Source organism: Liolophura sinensis, chromosome 12 (assembly GCF_032854445.1).
Source record: "Liolophura sinensis isolate JHLJ2023 chromosome 12, CUHK_Ljap_v2, whole genome shotgun sequence".
In the NCBI taxonomy this organism is placed as follows: domain Eukaryota; kingdom Metazoa; phylum Mollusca; class Polyplacophora; order Chitonida; family Chitonidae; genus Liolophura; species Liolophura sinensis.
This window is the reverse complement of record NC_088306.1, coordinates 21895405-21922655: the sequence shown is the minus strand read 5'-3', so window position 1 is coordinate 21922655 and position 27251 is coordinate 21895405. Positions and strand designations below refer to the sequence as shown.

At 37.8% G+C, this 27251-nt stretch overlaps 1 protein-coding gene across 7 annotated transcripts in view; it reads right to left on the bottom strand.

The window, feature by feature from the left end:
- LOC135479008 (muscleblind-like protein 3) overlaps positions 1-27251 on the bottom strand; it is a 61253-nt gene that overhangs the window by 20098 nt on the left and 13904 nt on the right. For 5 of the 7 annotated variants that reach the window (XR_010445805.1, XR_010445803.1, XR_010445807.1 and 2 more), the window contains exons 2-6: positions 18425-18595; positions 17346-17420; positions 12513-12581; positions 4389-4502; positions 1787-1972 (exon numbers count right to left, since the gene is read on the bottom strand). Coding sequence is in view for 1 of the 7 variants with exons in the window: in XM_064758706.1 (XP_064614776.1) it covers positions 1787-1972; positions 4389-4502; positions 12513-12581; positions 17346-17420; positions 18425-18595 (615 nt within the window). In the remaining 6 variants the exon portion in view is untranslated. The remainder of the gene's footprint in view (positions 1-1786; positions 1973-4388; positions 4503-12512; positions 12582-17345; positions 17421-18424; positions 18596-27251) is intronic. The other 2 variants (XR_010445804.1, XR_010445806.1) reach the window with 2 other exon arrangements.

Below are 27251 nucleotides of genomic sequence, written 5' to 3'. Positions count from 1 at the left end.
AACACATGTGAAGAGCATTTTGGTTTGTTGTTTTATTTTTCTTAGTGGAAAAAGCAAGGGCAGAATATCTAGACATTTTTCAGCAGGTATGTACAAATAAGGCTGGAAATTTAATAGCATATGGTGACTTTTCTGAAATCGCCGCCTCCAGAGAAAGTTGTTAGGTCAAGACTGCCACATTACATACCAGCCAACAAATTTTTTGGGTAAAGAAGAAAAGAAAGGAGACTTCTTAAACATTTTCAACATTCTTGACAACACAATGATGACAACCATTACAAATATCCACACCTCTGCTAACTACAATAATATATGCCTTAACACAGCTTAAGATCAGGTTGCTACAAAAACATCATGGCAAGTCAGAGCCACATCTAGAAAAACATTAAAGGTTCTGATCTCAAACTTCAATGGTGACATTGAGACTGTACATTAAGAAATTTTAAAAATGCAACTAAAAATTATGCTTTCTAAGAGCGTTTAAGAAATTCATATACAAACATAACTTTTTATTGGTAAAACCATCATATTTTGTTTAATTTACTTGTTAGTTTTAAAACAGCTTGTTTGATTGGGCGGCCAACCGTTTGGGAACCCAAATGTTTTCTAGAACCAAAGTGACTCAAAATATATCCCTGCACATAGAATCTTGTGTTCTTCACCACTGATTTACATTCAGCAGTGAACAGCTCAATTCTGGAATAAGCCCGAATTTAGACTGTGTCTACAAACGTTTTCTCTATGAATAAATGCAGTACAAAAATTTCAAGAAAATTTCTTAATTGTGAAGAGTTACTTGAGTCAAGCCATGTTTTTGGCACCAAAAAAATAAAACAATGAATTGAGGCCGTTTTAATTGAATTAAAGGCGTAAAATTCTAATATGTATATGTAACATCTGTATGTAGCATGACCAATTTCAATTCCATTATTTTTGTCTGATCTGTCTAACCTTTTCAACCGTATATATCTTTATTTTTCAACTGAAATGCCTAGAAACTTGCTTTAACAGGCTGAATCCATGGAAATAACACTGACAAAACTTGATCTTGGCTGGCTAAAATCTGAGTGCTTTAAAGTAATTTTCATTGGTTAAGACACTGTGAATATGGGAAAGGAATGTGTTTTTTTTTTCCATAACTTTCAACCTTCCAAAATTGACAGAATAATAAGCTTACAACCCACTGAAAGAAGGTTTTACTAATAATTTCTGTGAAGTACTTTGGAGAGTTTATCAATAGATGCATGGTACAATACCACAGAATAGATCTGATGAACACACATTTCGTGTCATGATACATGAAGGACAAGAATGTAAACACACACACACAGGGCATATGCATATCAGTGTGCTTGGCTCACAGTAACTGTGAAGAAATGTGGACTGGGTAAATGTGCAGTTTCTTCAAGCTGAACTGACAAGCCCTGGCATACTGTCTTGAAACTCTGTGCATGACTTTGTTTTTTCATAACTTTCTTGCAAATACCTGTTAACATCATTCCCCCACCCCAATGCATAGGTGTTGGTGATTCATGAAGCAAGTTATGAAACAGGTAGATGACAGAGTTTTAAGAGAGCGCAGCGAGCAAGGAAAAAGAACATAAAAAATCCACACAATTATATAAGCATTACGCTCTATAACGCAACACACAGACTACATCCCCTAACCAAGGAATTGGATCAATCTACAGGACAAAGTGAAACAACAGTACGATTGACCTCTCTACCGATCCTACCATTTTGACTTTTTGGGGGTTGGTGGGTGGAGAAGGACTAATATACACACCTCTAATCTGTCCGGGCGTGCCACCTTCTGTTGGTTAGCATGGACCGCGGGGACAACTCCGTGGACCTGCTGAGAGACTTGGGGTTCTGTGGCAGAGGGTAGGTTCATGGCGGGTACTCCTGTCATACAGGAGTAGGGGTTGAACCCCACGGCCGAAGTCGGGACTGTTCCTAAATATGGATGGGTCTGTTCATGGCAGAGAAAAAAAAAAATCATATTAAAACTTTAAAATTTTCTTTTGAAAAATCCTCAAAGAAATCATATGTATGACATGAACAGACTTTATAAAATTTGCATAAAATTAATGTACATGTACACATATGCAGATGACTAAAGTCAAACAGGCTTTACCTGTAAATGGTACACCAAACTGAGCTTATAATATGTTCCCTTTTGTCAAAATAAGCTGCAGAAAGTTGAAATTTGGAGATATATATTCTGATCTTGTATCCAGGTTTGGACAAATATATTATCCAAGTTCAGGTTGTGACAATTTAAAACACTTTATTCAAGTAAATTGGGACAACTTAAAACATTGTATTCAAGTTGGGGCAATATTAAACACTGTACTCAAGTAATCTGGGACAATGTAAAAAAATGTATCCAGGTTGGGATAATGTAAAACATTGTATCCAGGTTGGGATAATGTAAAACATTGTATCCAGGTTGGGACAACATTTAGTTCCTGTTCAGCAATCACAACCATTCACAACACCAGGTTTGACTGTTCACATGTCATGAATAATAACACATTTATTTACACATTTTAACTGACCATAAAATTTCACTGTGCATTTCCACTGCATGTTGTGTCCACCTACATTGTGGAGGATGCAACTAGCCACAAAATAACTAATGGGCAAGGCAAGTAAAACAAAAAAAACTTCCCTGTGACATGTTTTCACGCTTTTCAAACCGAAAACTGGTACAAGCATGATATACATTATACATATATATATATATATACACTCAAGTCGGACACAAGTGGGACTGGATGAAAACATACAACTATATGCGATGATGAAAGAAGCAAGCCAAAATATTTATGCTGAACAGAGACATGTATACAATCCAAGCCAATGGAAGCGTGAAGCATGTAGTGTCCAAGCAGCCTTTATTATAAATAGGGCTACACATATAACTTTGATCAGTTTTTATGCAGTGTTTGTCAGTTTTTGCTAATGTTTCAGATTAATTCCGATACCTAACAAAAATAATTAGCCAGTTAATTTGGAAGATAATTAAGTTGGGTGGTGTATGAAAACCTTACAACTACAAACTAAAGTTAACTGGTTTTTAGTTTGATTTTTTAAATTTGCTTGGCATTTAATATTTAAGTTTTGACCTCTACACTGGCTCTGATTTTCAGTGGTGGAGGAAACAGAAGTGACCTAACTCAATAGACCACAGGCGTTTGGCCATTATATGTAACTGACATTCTTTCCTACACGTAACATACTGATGTACAGTACAGTATGTCATGCTGATCGAAGGCACATGATCTCATATGAACTTCATGTAATACCACCCAAAATGGCCTCATGAATGCAGCTGAACACTTATTGCCACCTAACTACCCCCACAATCCCACGTGTCCCTCTCTGAGAAGATTAATTATTTATTTATTTGATTAGGGTTTTAGGCTTTACGACAGCAGCCAGCATTATGGTGTAAGGAAACCAGGCAAACCCTGGGTGAACCCCACGACCATCCGCAGGTTGCTGACAGATCTTCCCAAGTACGGCCGGAGATGAAACTATCATGAGCTGGACTTGAACTTAAAGTAACCACATTGATGAAATACTCCTGCGTAATGGTGCCACGCTGGAGCATCAACCATCTTGGCCATGGAACCCTCTCTCTCTCACAACCCCCTCCCACCCCCCCACCCCATCTGAAAGGAGTGGACGCAGTGTACTGCTTTTTAAACCCATTCAGCTTTTCCCTTAACTTTCATTTATCTTCTCTACCTGTCTTAACAAATATGGATTCAAATTGTCAAGATGTATGTATATTAGGCCTATATTATAATTATGTCCACCACATTGAGTGTGTTAGACATGGAACATTTTAACACCTGTACAAATAAGGTTGTTGTAAATTGTAATGCCTCATTTAATTGCTTCCCAAACCTTTTGGTTCTCTTTTATGCCCTCGCCATTCCGATTAATATAAAACAATATAAATTTATAAACTGTATTCTTTACTGTACCTTTTCCATTACCCTTGCCACCCTAACACTATTTTTTTTTTCAGTTTCTACATGCCTAAGAAACAGGGTTTACTTGTTCATATAATTTACAGTTCATCTATTTTGTTTTAAAATGACTTTGGAACCAGCACTTGTAACATTTCAGTAATTTTACATCAAAATGTCTGCATAAAATGACGGGAAAATTTCACGAGGCTATTTACAAATGGTCAACAATTTAATGCTGAAATATTTCCTTTAATTCCACTTTTAAAAAACCGTCTGAACTGAATCCCTTCAGCCTGATATACAAAAACAAAGTACAGTAGCTGGCAGCAGCTTCAGCAGCAATATCAGCAGCAAAGGGGAGGTAATCGTGAGGCTTAGAAAGCGATGGCGGGAAGAGCTCACCGGCATCATCGTGGGTCCGTTGATGTAGAACTGTGACAAAGCGGAGCTGGTCTGAGGATACTGTGAGCGGCGCGCCGCCGCTGCCGAATATTGATCGCTGTAGCCGTCTTCTATCTATTCAAGTGAGACAAGGTCAAAGGTCAGAGGACATATGGGATATCTGGCTTGCTGAATTGATGAAGGTCGATCTACTCGCAATATTCTAGTATATCCAACTTTAGACATGATTATGGTTGGATATGAATAAAAGTGAAAAATGTGAGGGTTTAGATGTTAAATTCCTAGCCAAGAAAATAACCAGAACAACAAAGCAGAACATATCTTTGCGTATGAAAACCAAATTTTTGCTACAGCAGCCAATATCCTTGACCTTAACATGTGGACGTATCTGTACAAATTCTCCTGCCATATCCCTTTAAATCCTAGACGTCCACCCATAAGTTAAGCTCTATTAAGAGTGCAGCAATCCCTTTCCTCACAGCTTACATCCTACAGAATGCACCCTGCGAACCCACTTACACATCCTGCGATGTAGATCCAAGAATACAAAATCCCTTTTGATGTAAATGCTAACATACAAAGCATATATACAAAGTTTACATTTTCTACAACATCTTCCATTACACATACATACACCTTTTTTTTTCCCCAACATGCCAACTAATTCAGAGTATCAAGCCAATACACATGTAAACTGAACTCGGTGGAATTCCCGGACAAGCCATTTTGGACCTCAATATTTGGCAAGCATCTTCAAACTACATCCTGCGGTATGACTGACAACTCTAACATCAACCTGCTTTATCGTGATACAGCAAGACTTCAACATCCTAAATGGACTCCGCACATAATTTCCATGTGTGTATATAAAGGCACACCAGGGTAACATGTTTTATGTGTACGCATGGTTACATGTATATCTTTCTTTGCTCGATCCACTTGAAAGAACAAGATGACCCCCTTATCAGCCACATACGTATCTGTTCACATTAAAAAGCGCTCAGTAAATTCACATCCATTTGCGATACCAAGACTGAAGGAGGTGTGCACAGATGAAAGGTTCCTTTACATTACAAACTGGAAAAACATTGAAAGTGCAGCAGATTTTTCCATTCCTTTACACTACAAACTGGAAAAACACTGAAAGTGCAGCAGATTTTTCCACTCCTTCACATTACAAACTGGAAAAACACTAAAAATGCAGCAGATTTTTCACACTTATGCCAGCTTATCCTACCAAAGATACAGACTACAGCCAGTGTATTCTTACTACGTGGCCAACATACAATACAATATGCTTAGAATTGAAGCAGGCACAGTATTCACCCCAAACCCTAAATCATAAAGCATGTGTACTCTGGATTTTCAGGTGGGCTATGAAAAGCTGTACATAAATGGAGAATGCCATATACACCTGCAGCCATGTCATTGGCATCTGTAGCCAAGACATTGTCAGATGTACCCATGTCATTGGCATATGTAGTCAAGACACTGTCCAATGTACTCACTGCATCAGCATCTGTGGTCAAGGCATTGTCAGATGTACCCATGTCATTGGCATATGTAACCAAGGCACTGTGAGATTTGCTCATCGCATTAGCATCCTAGCCACTGCCAGATGTATCCATGTCATTGGCATATGTAATCAAGACATTGTCAGATGTACCCATGGCATTGGCATCTGTAGCCAAGACATTGTCAGATGTACCCATGTCATTGGCATATGTAATCAAGACATTGTCAGATGTACCCATGTCATTGGCATCTGTAGCCAAGACATTGTCAGATGTACCCATGGCATTGGCATATGTAGCCAAGACATTGTCAGATGTACCCATGGCATTGGCATCTGTAGCCAAAATATTGTCAGATGTACCCATCTCATTGGCATCTGTAGCCAAGACACTGTCAGATGTACATGTACAGCCAGATGTCACTGATATCTGTAGCCAAGAATTTGCCATATGTGTCCAAGACAAATGATAAACCTTATTTGCTGACTTGAACCATGCATGTGAAAGTACCATTATCAAGTTATTTTAAATTACAGGTGCACCTAATTCAACCCCAGTGCCTGCATTTTTTGGTGGTTTTCAACAAAATGTGGTATTTTATAGTTTAATAACTTTGAAACCAGCCTCTACACAAACACTGAACACAGACCATGTTGAGTATGAGCTCCAGACAATAACACTTAAGATTTCTGACACTGGCACCTGAACAGTTGTCAAATGCAATCGCAGATGTTATTAATAGACCAGTAACATTACCATCTGGAGTACAAGCAATGTGAAGTACCGCACACACATATACACGTGACTGAACAAAAACAAGTGTAGTTGACCAACAACAAGTCACAAATACCTATGACTGACCAACAACAAGTCACAAATAACTATGACTGACCAACAACAACCACATCTAACCAAAACAGCTGCAACTAACCAAAACGCAGCCGTAAGACCCAACTCTTACTTTTACCCCTTTCTCCCACCCAGCAAAACAGTGTTCTTCAAATAAAATAGTCAACACAATAAAAGCCAATAAAAATTCAACTGCTACCTGCACACTTTCAACTGTAGCCCAGACAATACTTTAATATAAAAACCCTCCTCATGTCAAACAGAAATTCTCCAGTCAAGGTCATCTATCGACTTGACTATACACGAAGACAAGCTATACACCAGACAATGGATGCCGAGTTAATGTGGAGAAAATAGCTTCAACCACAGCCACACTAATAACAACTCCCTACCATGGGACATGTTTAAACTGGATGTTTTTGTAAGCTGACCCAATGAAAAGGTTGTAACCTAGACTAGCACGGACTGTTCCAGAACAGTAATGCGGAAGGGATCAATACCTTAGTCAGCTTTGGTGCACACGTACCGTACCTACTGGTCCAGAAATTCTTGCACTGATAACCTTTAAGAAACTTTTTTAGCTAACCTTTTGTGAGGTATTAAGTGTTTTCCGTGGATGATTCTCAAGAGCTAGTCAACATACCTGGAAGAATTTCTGATTTAATGTCTTATAAAACCCTTAAATACGGCTTAAATACCAGACATATTAATATTAGAATTTATTCCTAATGGTAATCTAACCACATGTGTATTGTTTAAACCTTTTACGTGACATTACGCATTTTCTACCTAATGGCAATCTAACTACATGTGTATGATTTAAACCAAATATTACAGATAGCTTTTAATGTAAAAATAAGTTTCCTGTTGTAATGTTAAATTGCCAAAAAAAACCCAAAAACATGTCAATTGAAGTAATTTTCGCTTGAAGGATATTACATCGTTGCAACCTTAAGCATTTACGACACATCCTATTAGTTACCTTAGCTCTTAAACGAAGCGTTTTCAGGTTTCCTTTATGCAGTCAGAACCAAATGAAGAAATGACACAATTTAAAGAATAAAAGTTTACACAGCATCCTAAGTTTAAACACCAGAGGCCGGTTCTACAAAGCAGCCGCATCCCTGCCTCAAGTGCATTTACTATGGTGACGTATCTCTTCACTGTATGTTGTCATGGAAATTGCCCCAGACGCAATTTGTGACCGCTTCGTAGAACAGTCCCCTGACATGACTGGATTTTGTGTCCTAAAAATGTCACCTGAGGAAATTATTTCACTTCTACTTCATACTTATCATGCTGTTTCAGAATCATTTTATCTGTTTTATTCTGTGAAACTTGTCAAAGTGGGTATGCTCCTTAAGACAACCATTCCAGCCAGTAATTTACAGATAATAAGAGCAAGAAAACAAAGATAGCTACAGATCTGTGGTCAGAGATGGATGATCAGCAAGTCAAACTTTGTCTGAATGTCAAACAGGTCCAACATGTTGTACAAGCATGCGTAAAGAAAAAGGAGCAGCCTGGCAAATGTTACATAATTCTGATCGAAAATGTGAACAAAAACGAGAAAAGACACAAAATATTCCATCGTTTCAAGACAGCAAAATGAAAAAAAATACCAACAATCTGGTAAAAGTTATTGTAGCCGTTAAGCCAACAAGACAAGGCTTTCTAAATGAGGGCTTCCTTTATCGACAGAATTGTGAAAGCTTTGCAAAAAGACGGAGGAATATATGAACGAAGGTCAACAGAAGGCCAGGGAAATGCTCCCTTCTCCGCTGACCCAATCGCGCAGCCATTTTCCTTGGTAATGAGCTAGCGTCGAGTCTGGCGTGCGAATCTCATCCCACCATTACGCCTCGCCGCACTTACAATTATACTGATTTACAGGAAATCAATAGTTACATAATCTGGCGCGATTTTTTTTTCCTGTTTCCAGGTTTTATGTTTTTTCCCCCCCATGTTTAAAGCCTGCAGTCAGTCTCTCTCCCTAACACACTACATGTGATCTAGGCAATCTTGAAGCGTAGAAAATTTCCCATCTCCCTACACCACCCAAGGGCCATTATGGCACAGCGACTCAGCTATCATTTTTTCGCCTCTTCATTCCTGGCACACGCCTTTCCAGCGTGCTTGTGTAATTTCACTTCTTGAAATCAACTGAATCTATTTACCCTGAAGGCAAAACTTGTGTTTTTCACGAGCAGAACCTGAAATTCTTGAACATGAAATGTTATGTCCATTTCCTCTCCATATCTGGTGCACACTTTTTGAGTTAACTTCTCAGCCACTTCGCTAGCTAAATTTAGTCATATGAAGTTATACCCACTTCCGTATTAGTTTAATCATGAACAAATATAACCGACTGACTGACCTGACTGACTTTAATTTGCTGTACGTCATGATAAGATTGTACACGTATGTCATTCCAGACACTGGAGATCAAATTTTGCTGGCGGCAAGAAGACAAAGTCAGAACAAGGCATTCAGAGAACACTGATAGGTGGCCTGATTAAACAGTTTGTAAAACTGCATAATGTTCAAGTGATGTCATAGACAGACATTATCTTCTAATTATGTAGTACTAAGATCATGCCATTAAATCAACAAGAAAGCCCAAAATTATTATACTGTCACAACTAAGATTGTTTATCATATGCACAAGGATTGCAGGGCAGTGGCTTTACATGTTATGGGGTTGTAAATCATCGTGGTGGTAAAAGACACTGTTGGGAGGTAGTGCACAGCTTTACCACAGAGGTCTTTGATACGCAAATCGCAAACTGCATTTGGCTATCCATGTACTATGGGAGGCAAATGCAACCCTGTAAATAGCTGAGCTAAATGTCGAGCTATGACGTGAAAGACTTCCTTTGTCTTTGATATGCAAATTGTTAAGGATGATTGGTTATTTGTCTACTATGGGTCGTCACTGTAACCCTATGATTGGCCAGAAACTTCAACCAAACTGGACGCCTCCACCTTATGATCCCCCTTTAGCAACATCTCTCCTTACTTCGTAAGATGAGCCACAAAGTATCAGATTGATTTATAAAGGTTCCAAGGAATAACAACAGTCTACAAAAATGATCGCATTTGAATCTGACTTTCACACTTAAAACAAACAACCTAAACAGCACAGTTTATAACCAAAGTCACAGTATATTTTAATACAAAAAGAGCTGTGTGGTTATAACTGGGAGATACTCAGTGCTACCTTTCCTACCACAAATATATGTTCCATGGGGTGACATTAATATCCAGAATTTTTTATTCCTAATCTTTAATATCTTGTCCCTCACGTCAATCACACCTACAATTCTTGCTGAAATTAAGGCCTCTAAAATCATGGCATTACTGAAGGCTTCATGCCTGATCTTCCTGTAGCCCATCAGCCTGATCAAACTTTTGTAGCCCTTTGTGTTAAAATCTCACGCATGACAACAGTGATGATACATGCACCATAAATCATGGTTCAGAATCATTTGTCCGATGGCCATAAAATATCCCATTAACTTTGAACAATTTTCCTCCAGATTTGAAAGAATTCAGATTTTTCAACCACTACTCAAAAGTTGGTGCCATGCAAACACAACCTGTATAGAATAACTCTTCAAATTACCAATTTAATGAAATCAACCTTCATTCAATTCGATAAAGCTAAATTTCTGTGAAGGAAAGAGAGAAAAAAAAATTTGAAACCACTATGTAGCTCTGCTAAATGTCAACAAATAATGGCCAAAAACTAGTATCAAAACAACCATCTTTGCTCACTGCAGTGTGAGACCAAGATAGAAAGAAAGCAAGTGTACCAACAGTTCAGTTACTGAGCCAAACATAATCCAAAAGAGTAGATGCCTGAGAAGCCTTCAATGACAAACGTTAGAAATGGATGACATTAAGCTATATGGTAACAATTATAGTTAGCCTGGAGTATAGATCACGACAGCTGAACGACAGACAACTTTACAGGAAGGCATAATCTCCAGGGATGTAATCTCGGGACAGTTTAGAACCTGGTTGCCATGGCATCAGACAAGCCCTGAAGCCATTGCTGCTGTTGGCCAACCAGGGAACATTAAGCACAGGGCACATAGAGCTTACACTAAGCAGACGCCAGTATCCTTCTAAACCAAAGCTCAGACAATAGTTGGTTCTACATCAATACTGCACAAACGTCAGAGGGAAAACAGCACAACTTTTTCTGTACACAAAACTTTGACATCAGTAGCAGCCAGTTTTATGATGATTATTTTAAAAGCGCTCAATGACTCAACCTTCCTTTCATGTTATTTTTTATTTATTTATTTGTTTTTTTTTTCAGTCGCTTGTGTCTTCCTTCTACATGTACGATCAATGTATTCTATTCATAGTATTGATTTAATTTTACTCAGATTTGTCTGGGTTGGCAGTCTTCACATTGTTTCAACTGCTGTAAAAAAAAACAAAAAAAAAAAAAACCCTTTCACAAATTCTGAACCCCAGTCATCTATACACAACACTGTACTTGGCGGTTTCCCTTATTACCTAGACCAAGTTATTGTCTTTTCCACTTAGACTGGGCATGTGCAGTTTTAAACAGAAAAATCAGATTTTACTGTTGTACTCTCACCTGAAATAAAAGTTCTAAATGGCTATGGTATGTGTATAATGTACGTGTACCTGTTGACACGTTTGACAAAAGACAAACAAATTATCCCCTGGAGTAAGAGTATGTGCTTGTGATATTTAGAAGGTAACCACAATTTTGTCATCTGAAATAGCAGTCCTTTGATGCACTGCATCTCGCTGGTAAGATTTTAGTCGCTTCCCTTCTTACTGCATTAAGACAAACTTACTCCCAACATTGGTAACTTTCGCAAGTTTCTGTTGCAGTTGTTGTCATGAGTTATTAATATAAAGATGGTAATAGAGGGTAGTGGTTGTGGCGTGTTGCTGGATACAGGACTAAATATATAAATCTAAGACATAAACAAGCCGACCAGCCATTCAGGGATGTCAAGGTCGTGTGAAGGACACAAGCAAGCACAATTAGCTAAAATGATATTCCAGTTTAAACAGCGATACTTATCAAACAAGCATAAAATAAGCGAGCTGAGTTTGAGCCAAGAATTCTAAAAAAAAACTATGTGCCATGTAGCCATAGAAACCAGCCAACTTGGGCAAACCATTACTCCTTCATTATTATTGTTTTCTTCATTATACTTTGTCGTCTTTATCAATATGGAGCAAATATCCATGATCTTTGTGACAGGAATCTTGAGCACCTCTGTTCAATTTTCTGTTGCTCACTTTGACAGTTATTTAAAGTTTGTCCAAGAGATTTTACATGGAGCCCCAAAATCAGAGACACAATCAGCTACTTCATAAAAATTAATATGCATTAATTTGGGGGGTTAAGAGAATGATAATTTTATCAACTGTTGCTATCTAGGATATCTAGACCTTGCCCAACTTGTCAAACTGCAAAACAACATAAGAAGTTCACAAAGCTGCACAATTAACCAATTTCAGAGCTTTTGCTGAATGACAATATGAACAAACTGGCATTAAATGCTTTTACTTGTGTACAAGTACACAAACATGCTGAAGTGGTTCACACTGCCTTCATGGCAACATTTTGTTTTTTGTCAGAATTCACAGCTCAAGTCAGATTACAGAGCAGACGAACGGAAGGGGTTTAAATTTCTTTTTTGTTGTCTCACTTTTTTTTTTTTTTTTTTGTGAGGGAGTGAAAAATAAAGGAGCGAGCACTAACCACAAGTGGAAACTGTCCCGGGACAACCGTGGGATAGGCCAGGGCCTTACTGCCTGATGCCTCATACATCAAAAATAAGAAAAAACATGCATATACAATTAGTATGATCAGAGTGCAAACAATGAAACCTTGGCCAGCAGTCAAAGCTAATATATATAGAAAACAACACAGGAAAACACATCAGCACATCTTCTTCACTACTGCAAAAAGCAACCAAAAGAAAAAAGATAACAAGGCCAAAACCCAGTATGCAAGGTAAAATGATATTTGGTGATTTGAGCAGTGCATGGGGTTGGAATTGATGATAATAGAAAGGCATAAAAAGAGAGTTAGTAATGAAAGAATTTTTCTGATTGGTGGATTTCATTTAGAAAGTAGTTCAAGTAACTGTATTATTGTTATTCGGGATTTAAAATTTCTGGAAGCAGCACAGATTGTATTGCTGAAAATTTGAGTATATTCCAGATTCAAAAGTATATTGTCCAACAGCAGCCTTAGACTACATATGTTTTGTGATTCATTACTTCATTTAAAAAGCCCATCAGTTGCAAAAATGAAAAGAAATCCTCACAAACTATTCTTTGAAATTGCTCTTATAGATGTATTTGTTGAAAAAGTTGTTGTTTGTTGAAAAAAAAAAAAAATAATCCAAAATTAATGGTAAGGGAAATAACTCTAAATGCTGTAATGAATGTTGCCAGCTACACGTCATACATTGTGGGTGTTAAGGATACTTCAAAAGTTTCTAAATCTTGGATTCTGAAAATGGAGAAACCCATGTTTAAAAGACATTACATCCAATATAGCTTTCATTTCTTCAGAGGTAGAAATTAACATCAAACATGTAATGTAATATGCCCTGGAAGTGATGCCCACTTGCACTGGACAAAAGCTAATAGCTTACACATATTTTCTTGTTCTTCTAAAAATAAGATTATTCATGCTTTATGCTGTGGTGAAGAAGATGTGCAAGAAACTATTTTCTGTAAATTTTAGTTAATTCAGTCCACACACCTATCACTAGGCTACATGTCAACTTTGGTTTGTGTCTAACAGGTGGCATGAACAATTGAAATATACAATACCAACCAGACTAAAATGCTTCTCAGTAGCATGCCACTTGCTTGCCATTAGTACACCTCCAGCAGGCTTACAGCATTCCACTACCATTCCTCTAACCATCACCTGCTGAGGGTGTAGTTAATGCATGCTAGTGGTATTACGTTTTATCAGTGTCTACAAGCTTTTTGTAGCTAAATAGCAAAGGGACATGAAAAAAAATGAGAACCGCTATTGTGAACATTCACGAAGTAGACAATGTAAGTTTTCGACACACGAGAAGGGAATTAAGGATCACGCCACAAGAAAGCAGAGATTAAATCATCTTCAATGAACTTTAAAATGTAGCTAGTGACAGGCTGTAGTCATAGCATGCAAAAAAAGAAACATTGGCAGTATAAAAACTGTCATGTTCTTGATGGTACATACAAGAGCATTTCTTTACTGGGGTATGGACGCATTTTACACCAAACTTGAGATTCATGGAATAAGCAAGAACAATAAGGCTCTACAACTTCTAATTCATAAATGGAATAATAAAGCCAAGTGCAAGAAGCAGATACACAAGTAGACCATTCATCCATTAACATGTGACTGGGGTTTCGGTATTAAGATTTGCATACATGAATGCTGGATAAAGGGCTAGTTGCCAAAATTTTTTTTTTTCATCACCGTGGGAGAACTAAACCAAGCCAGATAATCCCTGTCGCAAAACGCAAGCACCCACACCCCTTATGTGAAGATGGCCCATTCTCATGATACAGCATTATTATGGTCCTACAGCGAGTAACTGGGTCAAGGTCAAACTGAAATAACCATTGTATTAAGTAGGGTTAAAATGGATGTTACATGATTTAGAGGTGTCGCAAGACGTTCATTGGTTAAATACTGTTCCATTTTGCATGTAAATACATGTATAGCGATGAATTTGTACAGTTATCTGTCAAACCCAAGTCAACTGTTAATAGATAAATATCTGCTTGAAATTATAATGCAAACATAAAATTGCAGGTAATATTTAGAGGTCATATCCCTTTGGACTAGGAAAATGGATTTAAAAACAAAGTCTCTGATATAAAATATATTGTGTTGATATACTTTCTACATGTACTCAATGACATTTATTCTTAGCAACGTAGCAGAATCCACACACGCACACTGATGTACAGATGAATGTTGCATCCCATTTCAACATTGTTGATCTGACCTACACAAGATATCTAGGTCTGTAACCAGTTCCAAGCTTTTTAAATGTAAATGGATTTAAAGTTGAAAACAAAAAAAAACCCTGATCTCTCTAGGCAAATAAGAAAAGAAAAAAAGCTTCAGATCAAACACATGATGCAATCTTTCAGCTTTAACACTGTATCCAACACCGGAGAGGAAGACTTTCATCTAGTTTATGGTCTTCCCTGGTTAGAGTTTCATGTAACATTGATGGAATGAGGATTTCGATAAACCCTTCTATACAGGCAACAGCATCTGCAAGTCCAAGACGACATTTGGGATCCCATAAATTGGGATTTTGTATGCAAGAGAAAGCTTGGAACTGCAATCTGGTTAATCAAGGTAGATGCATCCACCTGGCTGCGTGGGTTATAGCCACGGTAACCAGATACCTTCTCTACGAAGGCTTCATGGAGATTCCAGTTTACAGGTATTCACATTTCCACTGAGTTGCTTTCGAAAACTTAGAACAAAACAGGCACGGAAGAAATTTATCTTTAGAAAGCAAGATGCTGTCAGATCATGGACGAGACAATTTAGCAACTTTAGGTGCAAAGTGAACTTGGAATATTTAAGTTTCTCAAGGTGTCTTGACACCAATGGCATATATGTGTGGCTGTTCTGCCGTTCCCTGTAAAACTTTGTTATTTTCTTGTAAGAGGTTAAACTATAAAGAAGATGAGAAACAATGATTTGCATATGTACCATCTACCTTGATAACAAATAATTACAAACCACAGGCACTAACAACCTCCCCATCTTACTGGCCTACAAGTGAAGGCAACATCTGTACTTTTGGCTTTGGACACCTATGTTATACTGCTCAACCACACCGTATAAGGAAAGCCTGTAGATCTACTGAATCAAAAACAAAGGCGGCACAATAGTCTTGATATGGGACATTTCTGAAAGTGTTTTTTTTCACTACATCTTACAAAGTGCAAAAAGCCGACAACGCAATCTTGAAATACCAAAATGAAGAGTGTATTATGGTTTTTAAAGATCTAAACTTCCAGCAGCAGTATTTTGGTGTTAAAATGTAACGGCTTTCAAAACGATGCAATTTTCTGATTTCTGAAAAACAAATATGATGGGGAGATTGACACTGCCACATACACACAAATATGTTGATTGTTATCAAGAACTGAAGAAAAACAAGACAAGCAAAATTCTCGCAGAAAAACAACCAGTCCCAAAGAAGAGTAAAAAAAACTTAAATAATAGCCATGAAAAGCAGATCACAATGTATCACACATTTTTCCCCCAGATGTTTTCCAGTATACAGGTAAGTAATACATTTTTGAAGTGCATGCATGTACACAGCATGCTGAAAAATGCAATCCTCTTTGAGAATGACAAAAAGAAATTAAAAAAGAACTAAAATTTTAAAATCTTTAATTTCATTGAAGGAAACAACACATTCTAGGACCATGGCGTTACGAAGCAATTAAAAAACTTTAAACATAAAATGAATGAATTCCAACGAGCTGACATGGTTTTCAAACCTCAGCTCACAATATACAGAAAAAAAATTCTAATCTACTGCAAAACTGAGAAAATGGAAATATTCAGCATATTTTGATCTGCTTTTCTGTTCCAACACATTACCTAATCTAAAGTACCCTAATTCCTCAACCTTTCTGCACATGAATTAAAGAGCAACTTTATGCACATTTTTGATCTGATTTTGGAGACAAAACTATATCAGTTGGATTGGCCAATTTCAGGGCTTCACAAAAAGTACAGTTCTGTCATTCAGCAGAGAATAATGCCTTCCGAATATTCTTGAATAAACACACTGAAAACATGCCATAAGGTTGAAAAATTACAGTAGTATAAAATTCATCACACCGCACATCAGTCTTATCTCACAATACCACCATGATAAAATAGACACAATGCAGTTCTTTTTAGCGAGTCTCTACTGCCTACTACAGAGCTTAAAGAGAGGTTTCTGTCAGCAAACATATATGATGCAAAGAAATAGCTGTTCTGCAGCTGTTTGAATAATAACCTCACATGCAGGAAGCAAAGTCTTGATTCTGACATATAAGCGAGAATAATATACAAATATTCTACTGGTAAATAAGAGCCAAATACATCACAGAAGGATGTTAAAGCTTTTATATGAGAGTGCTACAAAGCATTGAGATGGACAATCTCATTCTTTCCTTCATCCTTATGAAAGAATACATCATTTGCATATTATTGCTTTTGGAAGGGGGGGGGGGGGCGGGGCTCTTCTGGACGATTAATTAACAGGTCCATGTGAGGTGGTTCAAAAAGCTGCAGGGTGTCCAAAGTTAAGACGTGAAATTTAAAGTAGAAGATAGATAGAAAAGTGAAAGTAGAACAAAATAAGTAGACATACGACTCCAAAACCGGACACAAACACACACATGAAAAACAAGAATTGCCAGCAAAACGAAAGAGAAATGAAGAAAAGAAAAAGTGGAGAGAAATAAAACAAACAGAGAGATGTTGGTAAAGTCTATCTGAATGGTGCAGTATTGGTTAAAACTTGACAGTAACTAATGGCAAACCAACTTGGTATATTTTTGGGCCTCTCTCTGGAATTTCTTTAGGTCTATCAAACTTCTGATGGGGCATAACTGTGGGGTACTGTGAAAGGAAAAACACGGGATCAAATCATGCCAGACATATAATATAGCAAAGCCACATTCACGTGCAAGCTATTGAGGTCCAAACACCAGTTGCTAGAACTCCAAGTGTTGTTGTTGTAGCAGCTTGCACGTTCCATCATTAAAAAGGAATATAGCATACTTTGGTCAAAATCTTCCTCATACCACATAAAGTTTACCGAAGATCAAATCTAAATTATTTTTTTTATTTTTTTATTTCTCTTTTTTTGCAATATGGGGGGGGGGGGGGTGAGGGGGGGGGGGGGGGGGGGGGGGGGTGGTGGATTTGGTTGAAGAATGAGTTTTGATTTTATGTTAGTCCTCCTTTCTTTTTTGAATGTAATATGACAAAACTTTATGCAACGTTTGAGTTAATTATACACTTGTAGAGATTATGCGCATAAATAAACGAAAAGACTGGATTAACTACAAAAAAAAATTCTTTGCTCGTGCCCAAATGTGGGGGAGGAAGATTATTGCCCAAGGCAGCTCAGCAGGTATTGCCTTGGAGACATGCGAATTAGAAATCTGATAATGCTGTTAACAATATATCAATTTACAAAGAACAAAACACATAAATTTAAGCTACAAAGTATCGCAGCATCTTCCAAAAAAGCTCAGGAAAATTGGTATTAATGCAGAAACATTCATACAGAAAAATGATGAAACCAAGAAGATTATAGGACATGTAATGCGCGTGGAAACAACTGACCATGTTTTCTACAGGAAAAAAAATACAAGCCAGATGCTAGAGGAACTCTCTTGTATCAAAAAGCTGTAGCATGACTGAATGTAGCGATATAGAATAAATTAAAAAAAAACAACAACACACAAATAATCAGGATGCGTTTGCGGAATAATCGGCTCCAAAAAAAAAAACAAAAGGTGCTTGATTGCTCCTCCAGCCAAAAACGCACATGCTGTATAAAAGCTGCCGGCGTATGATTGGTGGAGAGAGGCCGGAGGGCGCATGAGAGGACTTACCACAGCGGGCACCATCCCGGGTACAATGGGCTGTATGGTAGCCTGGTGGACAGCCTGCATTTGTAAGTTCTTCAGTATTAGGTTGTTTCTGCCATTCTGAAGCAACTGTTCCTTTAGATGCTGGGGTGGGTGGAGGTATTTACAGGGAGGGTCTTTTCTCTGGCATTTACCCTGAAATACACAACAACAACATTTTCATTACTTACATAAATATCTGGACAGAGTTGATACGACATACAATAATCGTAAGTTCATGAGTCAATGGAGGTTAATTAAATGTAATAAAATAGTCAGGTACACAATAAACTTTACATACATTACTGTACATACATGTAGATATAGGTCTAGTAATTTAACCAGGTATTACTGTATATATAATGCACACTAATGAGATGTAGGTCTCACAATGTAACCATGTATTACTGTATATATTGCATACTAATGAGATGGGGATTTCATAATGTAACCAGGTATTACTGTACATATAATGCCCACTGATGAAATTGGGGTTTTAGATTGTAGCCATACAATTCATGCCTGTTTGGCAACATTTCTGAGTCTTAAAGACAGTTAGCAAAGTTTATCCTTGTGTAGCCAACAATTTACACTGGTAAAAACTCTAATTAAAACATCACATGAATTTACTTACACCACTCCTTTAACTGTGGAAACATTAGGTAAATTTCACTGACACAGAGGGGCTAAAGAGGTCCCACACATGGCAAACCATGTAATTAAAACCATGCAATGTCGTAACTTTGGTGAGATTGTATTTCAATTTGCTAATGTAGATGTCACTGTTTACTTGTTTGTTTGTTTTTTTCTGTCTAAATTAACAGGAAGTTGTAGTAGCACTTCGTAATCAGTGTTATGAACTGCTGCCAGGTCTAATACTGAACCCGAAAACATCATGATTACAGTATTTTAGGTTCAACAAAACAGAAACATCATGTTTCTAAACAAAAAAAGCCTCTTGGGAGAATGAAAAAAAAAAAAAATTCCAGGTACAATGCAAGCAAAAAGCACCAACACAGAGCCAGTGCTTGTATATTTTGATATGTACAAGAAAATTATAACCATAACACATGGATGACAAAAACATCATGATACACGAAAATTCCAAGGGAAGTAAGAAGAAGGCAGACCCATTTCATTTCGTTAACGTCCATAAAATAGATGTACACTTTATAGATGTCCTGTGAAGTTCACAGCAAGTCTCGAGGAAAGAAAGAAGTTGCAGTGTCACATACAGATCTTTAATTTGGGCACCAATCTTTTGCAGCACATAATTTGGGCCAATGATGTGACATTGTGGAGCTGTAGCAATCGTTAGCCTAAATACACAGCTTAATAACAGGTGTATTGATTAAGTTAGAAGTAAAACTAAATTACAATTTTTAACATCTATTTAAGCAAAATAACCACATTTTAAATTTCAAACTCCTCTTAATTTGGGCTTAAATTTGGGATTTACACATGTAGATCATGGTGATATCACAAGGACTTCAGGGCCCATTTTGACAATGTGGCGCACAACAATTTCTTTATGGTACATTTGTCATACGATATTTTGTATGTCACTATTACTGTGCCATTGTCCTACATGTGCGATTATCGTATATGTGCGACATCTTTGTGACACTGGGGCATGCTCCCATTGAAAGTCGAGAGCAAGAAAGAGGCAGGTACAAAGGATTTAATTTTTGCTCATACAAATAACATGTCATCATGATATCACACCAATATCGGGTTCAAGATACTGATGTACACACACACACATGTATCACCTGAATATCACATGAATATCACATGAACTTCATATTCTTTGAAGAAAGGCACAGCCACATACATTTTCCTTTATGTAAGAAACACACGTGATTAATAAAGGCTACTTGCTCAGAAGCAGCTGGGACAGATTCATGACTAATTCCAAATGTACCTGACTCCCCCAGACAGGTCCATTCAGAAATCCACCCGCAGGCAAAGCACGCCCTTAATTTCTCCTGATTTATTATACCCATAAATGAGAGCGTGACGACAAATTATCATATAATCCTAAATCAACTGAATGAATCTGAGCACATATTTTTGATAGAAAGTAAAATGTTGATAATTAAGCTAAAACGAGCACATGAATACTTCAACTTCAACAGTTAATATTACAAGCACATTTTTTTTTAATGTTGGCAATGAAGTACAATTTTAATAAGGAGTCAAATGTTTCTTGCTTCACAATACAAGATCAAATATGTTTCTTGCTTTACAATACAAAATCAAAAATGTTTCTTGCTTTACAATACAAAATCAAAAATGTTTCTTGCTTTAGAATACAAAATCAAAAAGTTTTCTTGCTTTACACTGCAAAATCAAAAAGGTTTATTGCTTTATACTGAAAATTAAAATTTTTGTTTTATTGCCTTATACAGTTTATTTTTCTGCTGCAGAATCAACTCGGCGTAGGGCATTTCTCACTACACTATTACATATTTGCACCAAACTATTACTGTGTCCTGAAGGTGAACACTTCACCACATAACTACGCTTCACAGGAGGTTCAAACTATAGTGTACATGGGTATCCAAAACTTGAACTTTAGACATTTCCCATTATCTGGACTATAAAAAAGGATTAAAGTTAAATGTAGCTAAGATAGCGTCACTTGAGGCTCAGCAGGTGCTCTGATAATGCTGCCCCCTACTGGCAGGTTAGGAAATCACTTGTATGCTGTAATATGAAAGCTTGTGTCATAGAAGGTCGGCTTGACCTAAGGCTCATAACCTAGTGAATAAAGTTGTGTAGGACAGGTGCAGTCTTGCAAAAGCAATTAATACTGTATCTGTGACTTGCTACACACCAAGCGTGACTACACTGTTAATTACTTCCTCTTTAAAGGTAACAGAGTAAGCTTACAGGAATCTAAACCACACTCTCTGTGGGAATCAAACAAATGTAACTTTTTCTTATTTCCTTTTCTTGCAACATTTTTTTTTTTTTTTGAACATCAACAATAGGAATGTGCTACATAGATTAGAGTTTTTATTAATCTTGGGCCCTCTATTGTTTGTTTATCACATGTTTTTTAAGCTTTGACATTTCATGGCAACATTTTACTCATTAGCATTCCATTCAAATACTAGTTTTTATCTTAAATTAAACAGATAAAAGATTCACACACTGAAGGAGCAATTTCAAATGTCAGGCATAAAATGTAAACACGAAACAAAAATATCTTGTGAAAAGTTGGGGAAAAAAAAAATAACCCAACTACATTTAAGAAATCACTTAGAAAGGAAGGATTTGTTTATAAGGTATACTTTATACATTAAGGATCATTGGTAATTTGACTCAATAAAGCTGACATTTTTTGGGGGGTGGGGGGCATTCCCTTTAAACGTTGTTTTAATCTTTCTTTTCTCATTTGGCCTTTTTTTTTTTTTTAAAGCATGAACAAAGTAGAACCATAAAACCCTCCTTCATGTCACGGTTTATTAGATACATTCATTTGATGTCCCACCCAGGTTTTAAGCGATAAACAAACACTTTTTTTGTTGCACTCTAACGTGCAATGTTACATAACTATGACATCTGGGAAAATTTACCCTGGCAACCAGAATATTAAACACAGCCCGAATAATATTACAGACAGCCCTTGCTCCATCATATCCATTAATGCATAATACTGTACATGTATAGACCCTAAAAATTCACACCCCAAAAAAAAGCATTTCAATTTTTTAGAGGCAAAAGTAAGGCCACACCAACTTTAGATTTTTTTTTTTTCTTCAGTCCACCCGCAAGACACAAAATATAACTGGTGTCGCCTGAAGTTCATAAAACATTACTTTCAGTGCTGAGACTGACATTTTCCCAGGAGATCATCATCCTGCCTTCCAAACAAACCTTAAATTACACCCTTCTAAAAAAAATACATGTCTAAAATCAGACAAAACCAGCAACTTCTATGGTCATGGGTCAAAGTTGAGATCATATGTACAGGTAGTAACCTGCGGATGGTCGTGGGTTTCCACTGGGCTCTGCCCGGTTTCCTCCCACCATAATGCTGGTCGCTGTCACACAAGTGAAATATTCCTGAGGACTTTGTACAGCAATCAACAGCAATCAAATAAATAAATACAGACATTGCTTAGAAAGCTTGAGTGCATAAAATGGCTTTTGTGAACACTGGTTGATAGGAGATACATAAAGGCTCAGAGCAAAGGATCCATCTTTCAATCATCGATCAAACATTTGTTTCATCCTTCTTTTTTATGCACATGTAACTGTCAATACAGTGAGCTGAACTGGCTAAAAACATTGTATCATTTTCTCAATCTCACTGAAGACAATTTTTGTAACATGACATAAAATCACCCATCCTTTATTAATGACACTGCTGTTTGCAATATACTGTATAGCTAATTAACATTGCATAGAGGATATAATATGTACATCACAGGTACAGCCGGCAAGAAATACTGACAATACAGGTAGGCACTCGTACTAAAGGGTCAGTCTCTCACTCAAAATCCTTCTGATTCATCAAATGGCTCTGATCTTTTCAATCCAGCATACTATTTGTGGGAAAAACTCCACTGAGTTTGCAACATTTGCATACTCTCACATCACCAGTGTGGTTGCCACCTTCCAACATCGCCTTGGCTAAAATATGACACGCCTCAATACACTGTTTGGATTGTTAGGTCCTCAATTACTGATGGAAATGACTGACTGGCTGTATTTTCTGAGAACGCTATTTCCCTGGCCTAATTTGCAAACCAGAGCTGTCTTAGGTGACAAAATGACCTGTCATCCGATGTGACTGGTATTATCAGCTATGATTCACCCCCACTTTATATTTAGAACCCTTTGTCCGAACGAGGTTTTACCTGGCACACCTTTATGTACACCAGGTGTAAGAGCCAGGTAATAACAGATGCACTCTATCCCTGATCAATGCCTCTGTTTGACAAGGAAATAATTTCACAGGTTTACCCTAAGAGTTTCTGCATAAAGTTTACCTTAAATTTTCTGAAAAGGATTCAACGGATTCTACAAATCGATTTTGACATATTGTCTTTCATATTTCAAATTACTGGTCTACATAATGTATACCTGAAATTAAGCGAAAACCAAAAGCAACTGCTTAAAGACAGCAGATATCTTTTTTTGAGTAGGTCAGAGAGTTATCACAATGGTCCTGGGTCCAGTTTCACAAAGCGGCATCCCACATTTTTTTTTTATTGTACATCTGTCGTACGATATTTTGTATGTTACTATTACTGTAACAATGTCCTATATGTGCAATTATTGTACATGTATGACATCTTTGTGAAACTGGGCCTTGAAGTACACATGGTATTACAAGGTAAAACGGGCTTTTGGTTGTGCGAGTGACAAGAGTGCTCTGTGGTGTTTCTCAAAGGACTAATGTGTACGTGACTGCATATTTACTACTGTGTATATCTATATATAAATACCATCTATCCAGAAAGTGGTCAACTCTTTCTTTCCTACCCTCGCGCCATTTTTTTCAGGCACCTTTTCGCATGATATTTATTTCCTAGCCTACTATCTCCAGCCCAGAGCAGAGATACTTCGAAACTAATTGAACATGGCAGTAGTCTGCTTTTCCAGACAAATTTTTTTTTCCTTCTGGTTCTTTGGGCCATATTATTATACATCATCTTGAAACTCCCAAGGGGAATCAGACCCCATCAAATATGCTATAATGCAAGATGCCCTGCGATAGATTGGCCGCCTGCTTGCACTCCAAGGTCGTATCATATAGACAGAGCCATGCAGAGACACTATCTAGAAATCCCATTACAATTCCCACTGGTCCATATTCATTCTGGAATAATCCTCACATCTTTCAAATGTCACGGTGTTACTACAGCACATGTATTTTGGGAGTCTGGATAGGATTGGAAAACTTGCTAAACTGTCTTACTGTCTAACATTTATATTTTTGAACCAAGAAAAAAAAAATACAAACAAATGTATTTGATTTATTTATTTGATTGGTGCTTTACGACGTACTCAAGAATATTTCACTTATACGACAGCCAGTATTATGGTGGAAGGAACACCGGCAGAGCTCGGGGGAAATCCCCAACCATCCGCAGGTTGCTGGCAGACCTTCCCCTATGAGGAAGAGGAAGCCAGCATGGGTTAAACTTGAACTCACAGCGTATGTATGATATCACATAGAATAGACAAAGCTCGAAATGAAATAGGGCTGTTTGTATTTTGATAGTATTTTTGATAAAAATGTAAATTTTGTACGAAATAACTTTGATCTCAGTTTGCAATAACTTCCAAGTGAAATTTGAACAATTTATTCATTTATTTGTGTTCACATTAATGGGCTCATTGCCATCAAAGCCCTATGGAAACTGAGAACAAAGGCATTAATGAATTTCCTGGATGACAACCTCATTCTGGCATAATGCACACATGTAAATGTCAAAGTATCCTTTTCAAAACTTCCAAAACTTTTGTTTGTTTGTTGTTTTTTTTTTTCATAAAATATCTTAGAAGTATACACTATTCCACAAATCTTAATTGTACTGAGAAGCAGTAACACTGCTTTTAAGAAATTATATTTTGAAAATATATTGACAATTAAAATGTCTGTGAACAAGAATTAGTGAAATGTTAAAACAGGTGCTATACAAAGTTTGGTGGTTTTTTTCCTTCCACAAAAATTGGATACATAAAGGAAAGACAACCAGTTTGTCTTCATTCTGTTACTGCATGACAAAAGCTAATATAGTTCTAGCCCCAGTGAAATTAATTACTCCCGTCAATGTACCTCGTAATTTTCTGGCCAAAATAATCAGACAAATAATTTTCCTGGCAGAGCCCGGAGTAGCCGAATACTGTAGCCTCCTGCAGCGTAGACAGTGTGATGAAGTGGTCTGACTGGTAAAGACTGCTCACACAAAACTCATGGAACATTATGGATTACCAAAAAAAAAAAAAAAAAAAAAAAAAAAAAAAAAAAAAAAAAAAAAAAAAAAAAAAAAAAAGAAACAGAAGGGAAGAAAATCTCAGAAATTTGATGCTGAGGAAGTTAGTGTATCAATTCTTAATTTTATCTTCAAAGGGAGACTTTTTGAAAAGGGCTGTAGGTACTGAAACCTGAGGCCAGAGTGTAATTCCGATTTCAGAAACATTGTGTTTGAAACACTCGAGCATAGCCATTTGACATTTGCGTTAATGAACTCTTAGAATTTACAGCCTTTATACGGTCTTCGAGGCCTGAGGCTAAAGAACCAGACATTTGTGCCTAGGCCAGTTTAACTGGTCGGCTCGGTAACCAAGGCTGGCCATTACATAACAAAGCAATAATCTATCGGACAGTTTGAAGGTCTACCAGACTCACGATCGTTAAGAACTGTGATGGAAAGAAAGGCGAAGGGCAAGAAAAAAAAAAAAAAACAGGGAGAAAAAAAAGACGTGGCAAAAGACAAAAAAGCAGGAAAAAAAAAACAGGGCAAACGGAGAGACATGGAGGCCAAGAAATGAGATTTCCTGGCTGAGTGAGCTTTGCAATGGGCCAGACTGCCCTTCCTCTGCCAGACTTATTACATTGCTGTGTGAGTACATACAGGCGGTCGGCAACGCCAGGCATTGCGACCAAGTTAAAAACAGCTAAAGCCAGCAGAGAATCAATATTGGAGAGCACGGCAGTCTAGACAGTATGCAAACCATGGCTAGTCCTTAGCCTATCAATCAGGGGTGCGAGGGCAGCAGGGAGGAATGGCCTGGAGGCAAACGTGCGGCATGCGCACCACCAGGAGGAGGAGGCAAGGATGTACAGCAGCACTCTTGGATATGCATCCCCCCCCCCTCCACCCCACCCTCTCCAACGCAGTGTCCTTTACACTGTGCATGTATGATTTAAGGAAGATGCCTTTAGGGACAATGCCTGCCAGAGGCCAAGTACCAGTGTCATGTACAGCCTGATAGAGCATGGCCCTGTGAATTGTACCATCCATAACACCACCCACTCCACCATACCTGAAGACAAGGTAGACCAGAGGCCAAGTACCAGTGTCATGTACAGCCTGATACAGCATGGCCCTGTGAATTGTACCATCCATAACACCACCCACTCCACCATACCTGAAGACAAGGTAGACCAGAGGCCAAGTACCAGTGTCATGTACAGCCTGATACAGCATGGCCCTGTGAATTGTACCATCCATAACACTGCCCACTCCACCATACCTGAAGACAAGGTAGACCAGAGGCCAAGTACCAGTGTCATGTACAGCCTGATACAGCATGGCCCTGTGAATTGTACCATCCATAACACTGCCCACTCCACCATACCTGAAGACAAGGTAGACCAGAGGCCAAGTACCAGTGTCATGTACAGCCTGATACAGCATGGCCCTGTGAATTGTACCATCCATAACACTGCCCACTCCACCATACCTGAAGACAAGGTAGACCAGAGGCCAAGTACCAGTGTCATGTACAGCCTGATACAGCATGGCCCTGTGAATTGTACCATCCATAACACCACCCACTCCACCATACCTGAAGACAAGGTAGACCAGAGGCCAAGTACCAGTGTCATGTACAGCCTGATAGAGCATGGCCCTGTGAATTGTACCATCCATAACACCACCCACTCCACCATACCTGAAGACAACCTAGCACCAGTCTCTTTATACTTCCCCAGACGTAAGCCTTGCAGTAAAACACCAGTTACAATGGGCTGCATCTTTTTACTTTCTTGTAGAGATCCATTTTACAGACTACCCTCATTCTTCAACGTTTTTATCTACCTCTGTGACCAATATTTTGAAACATT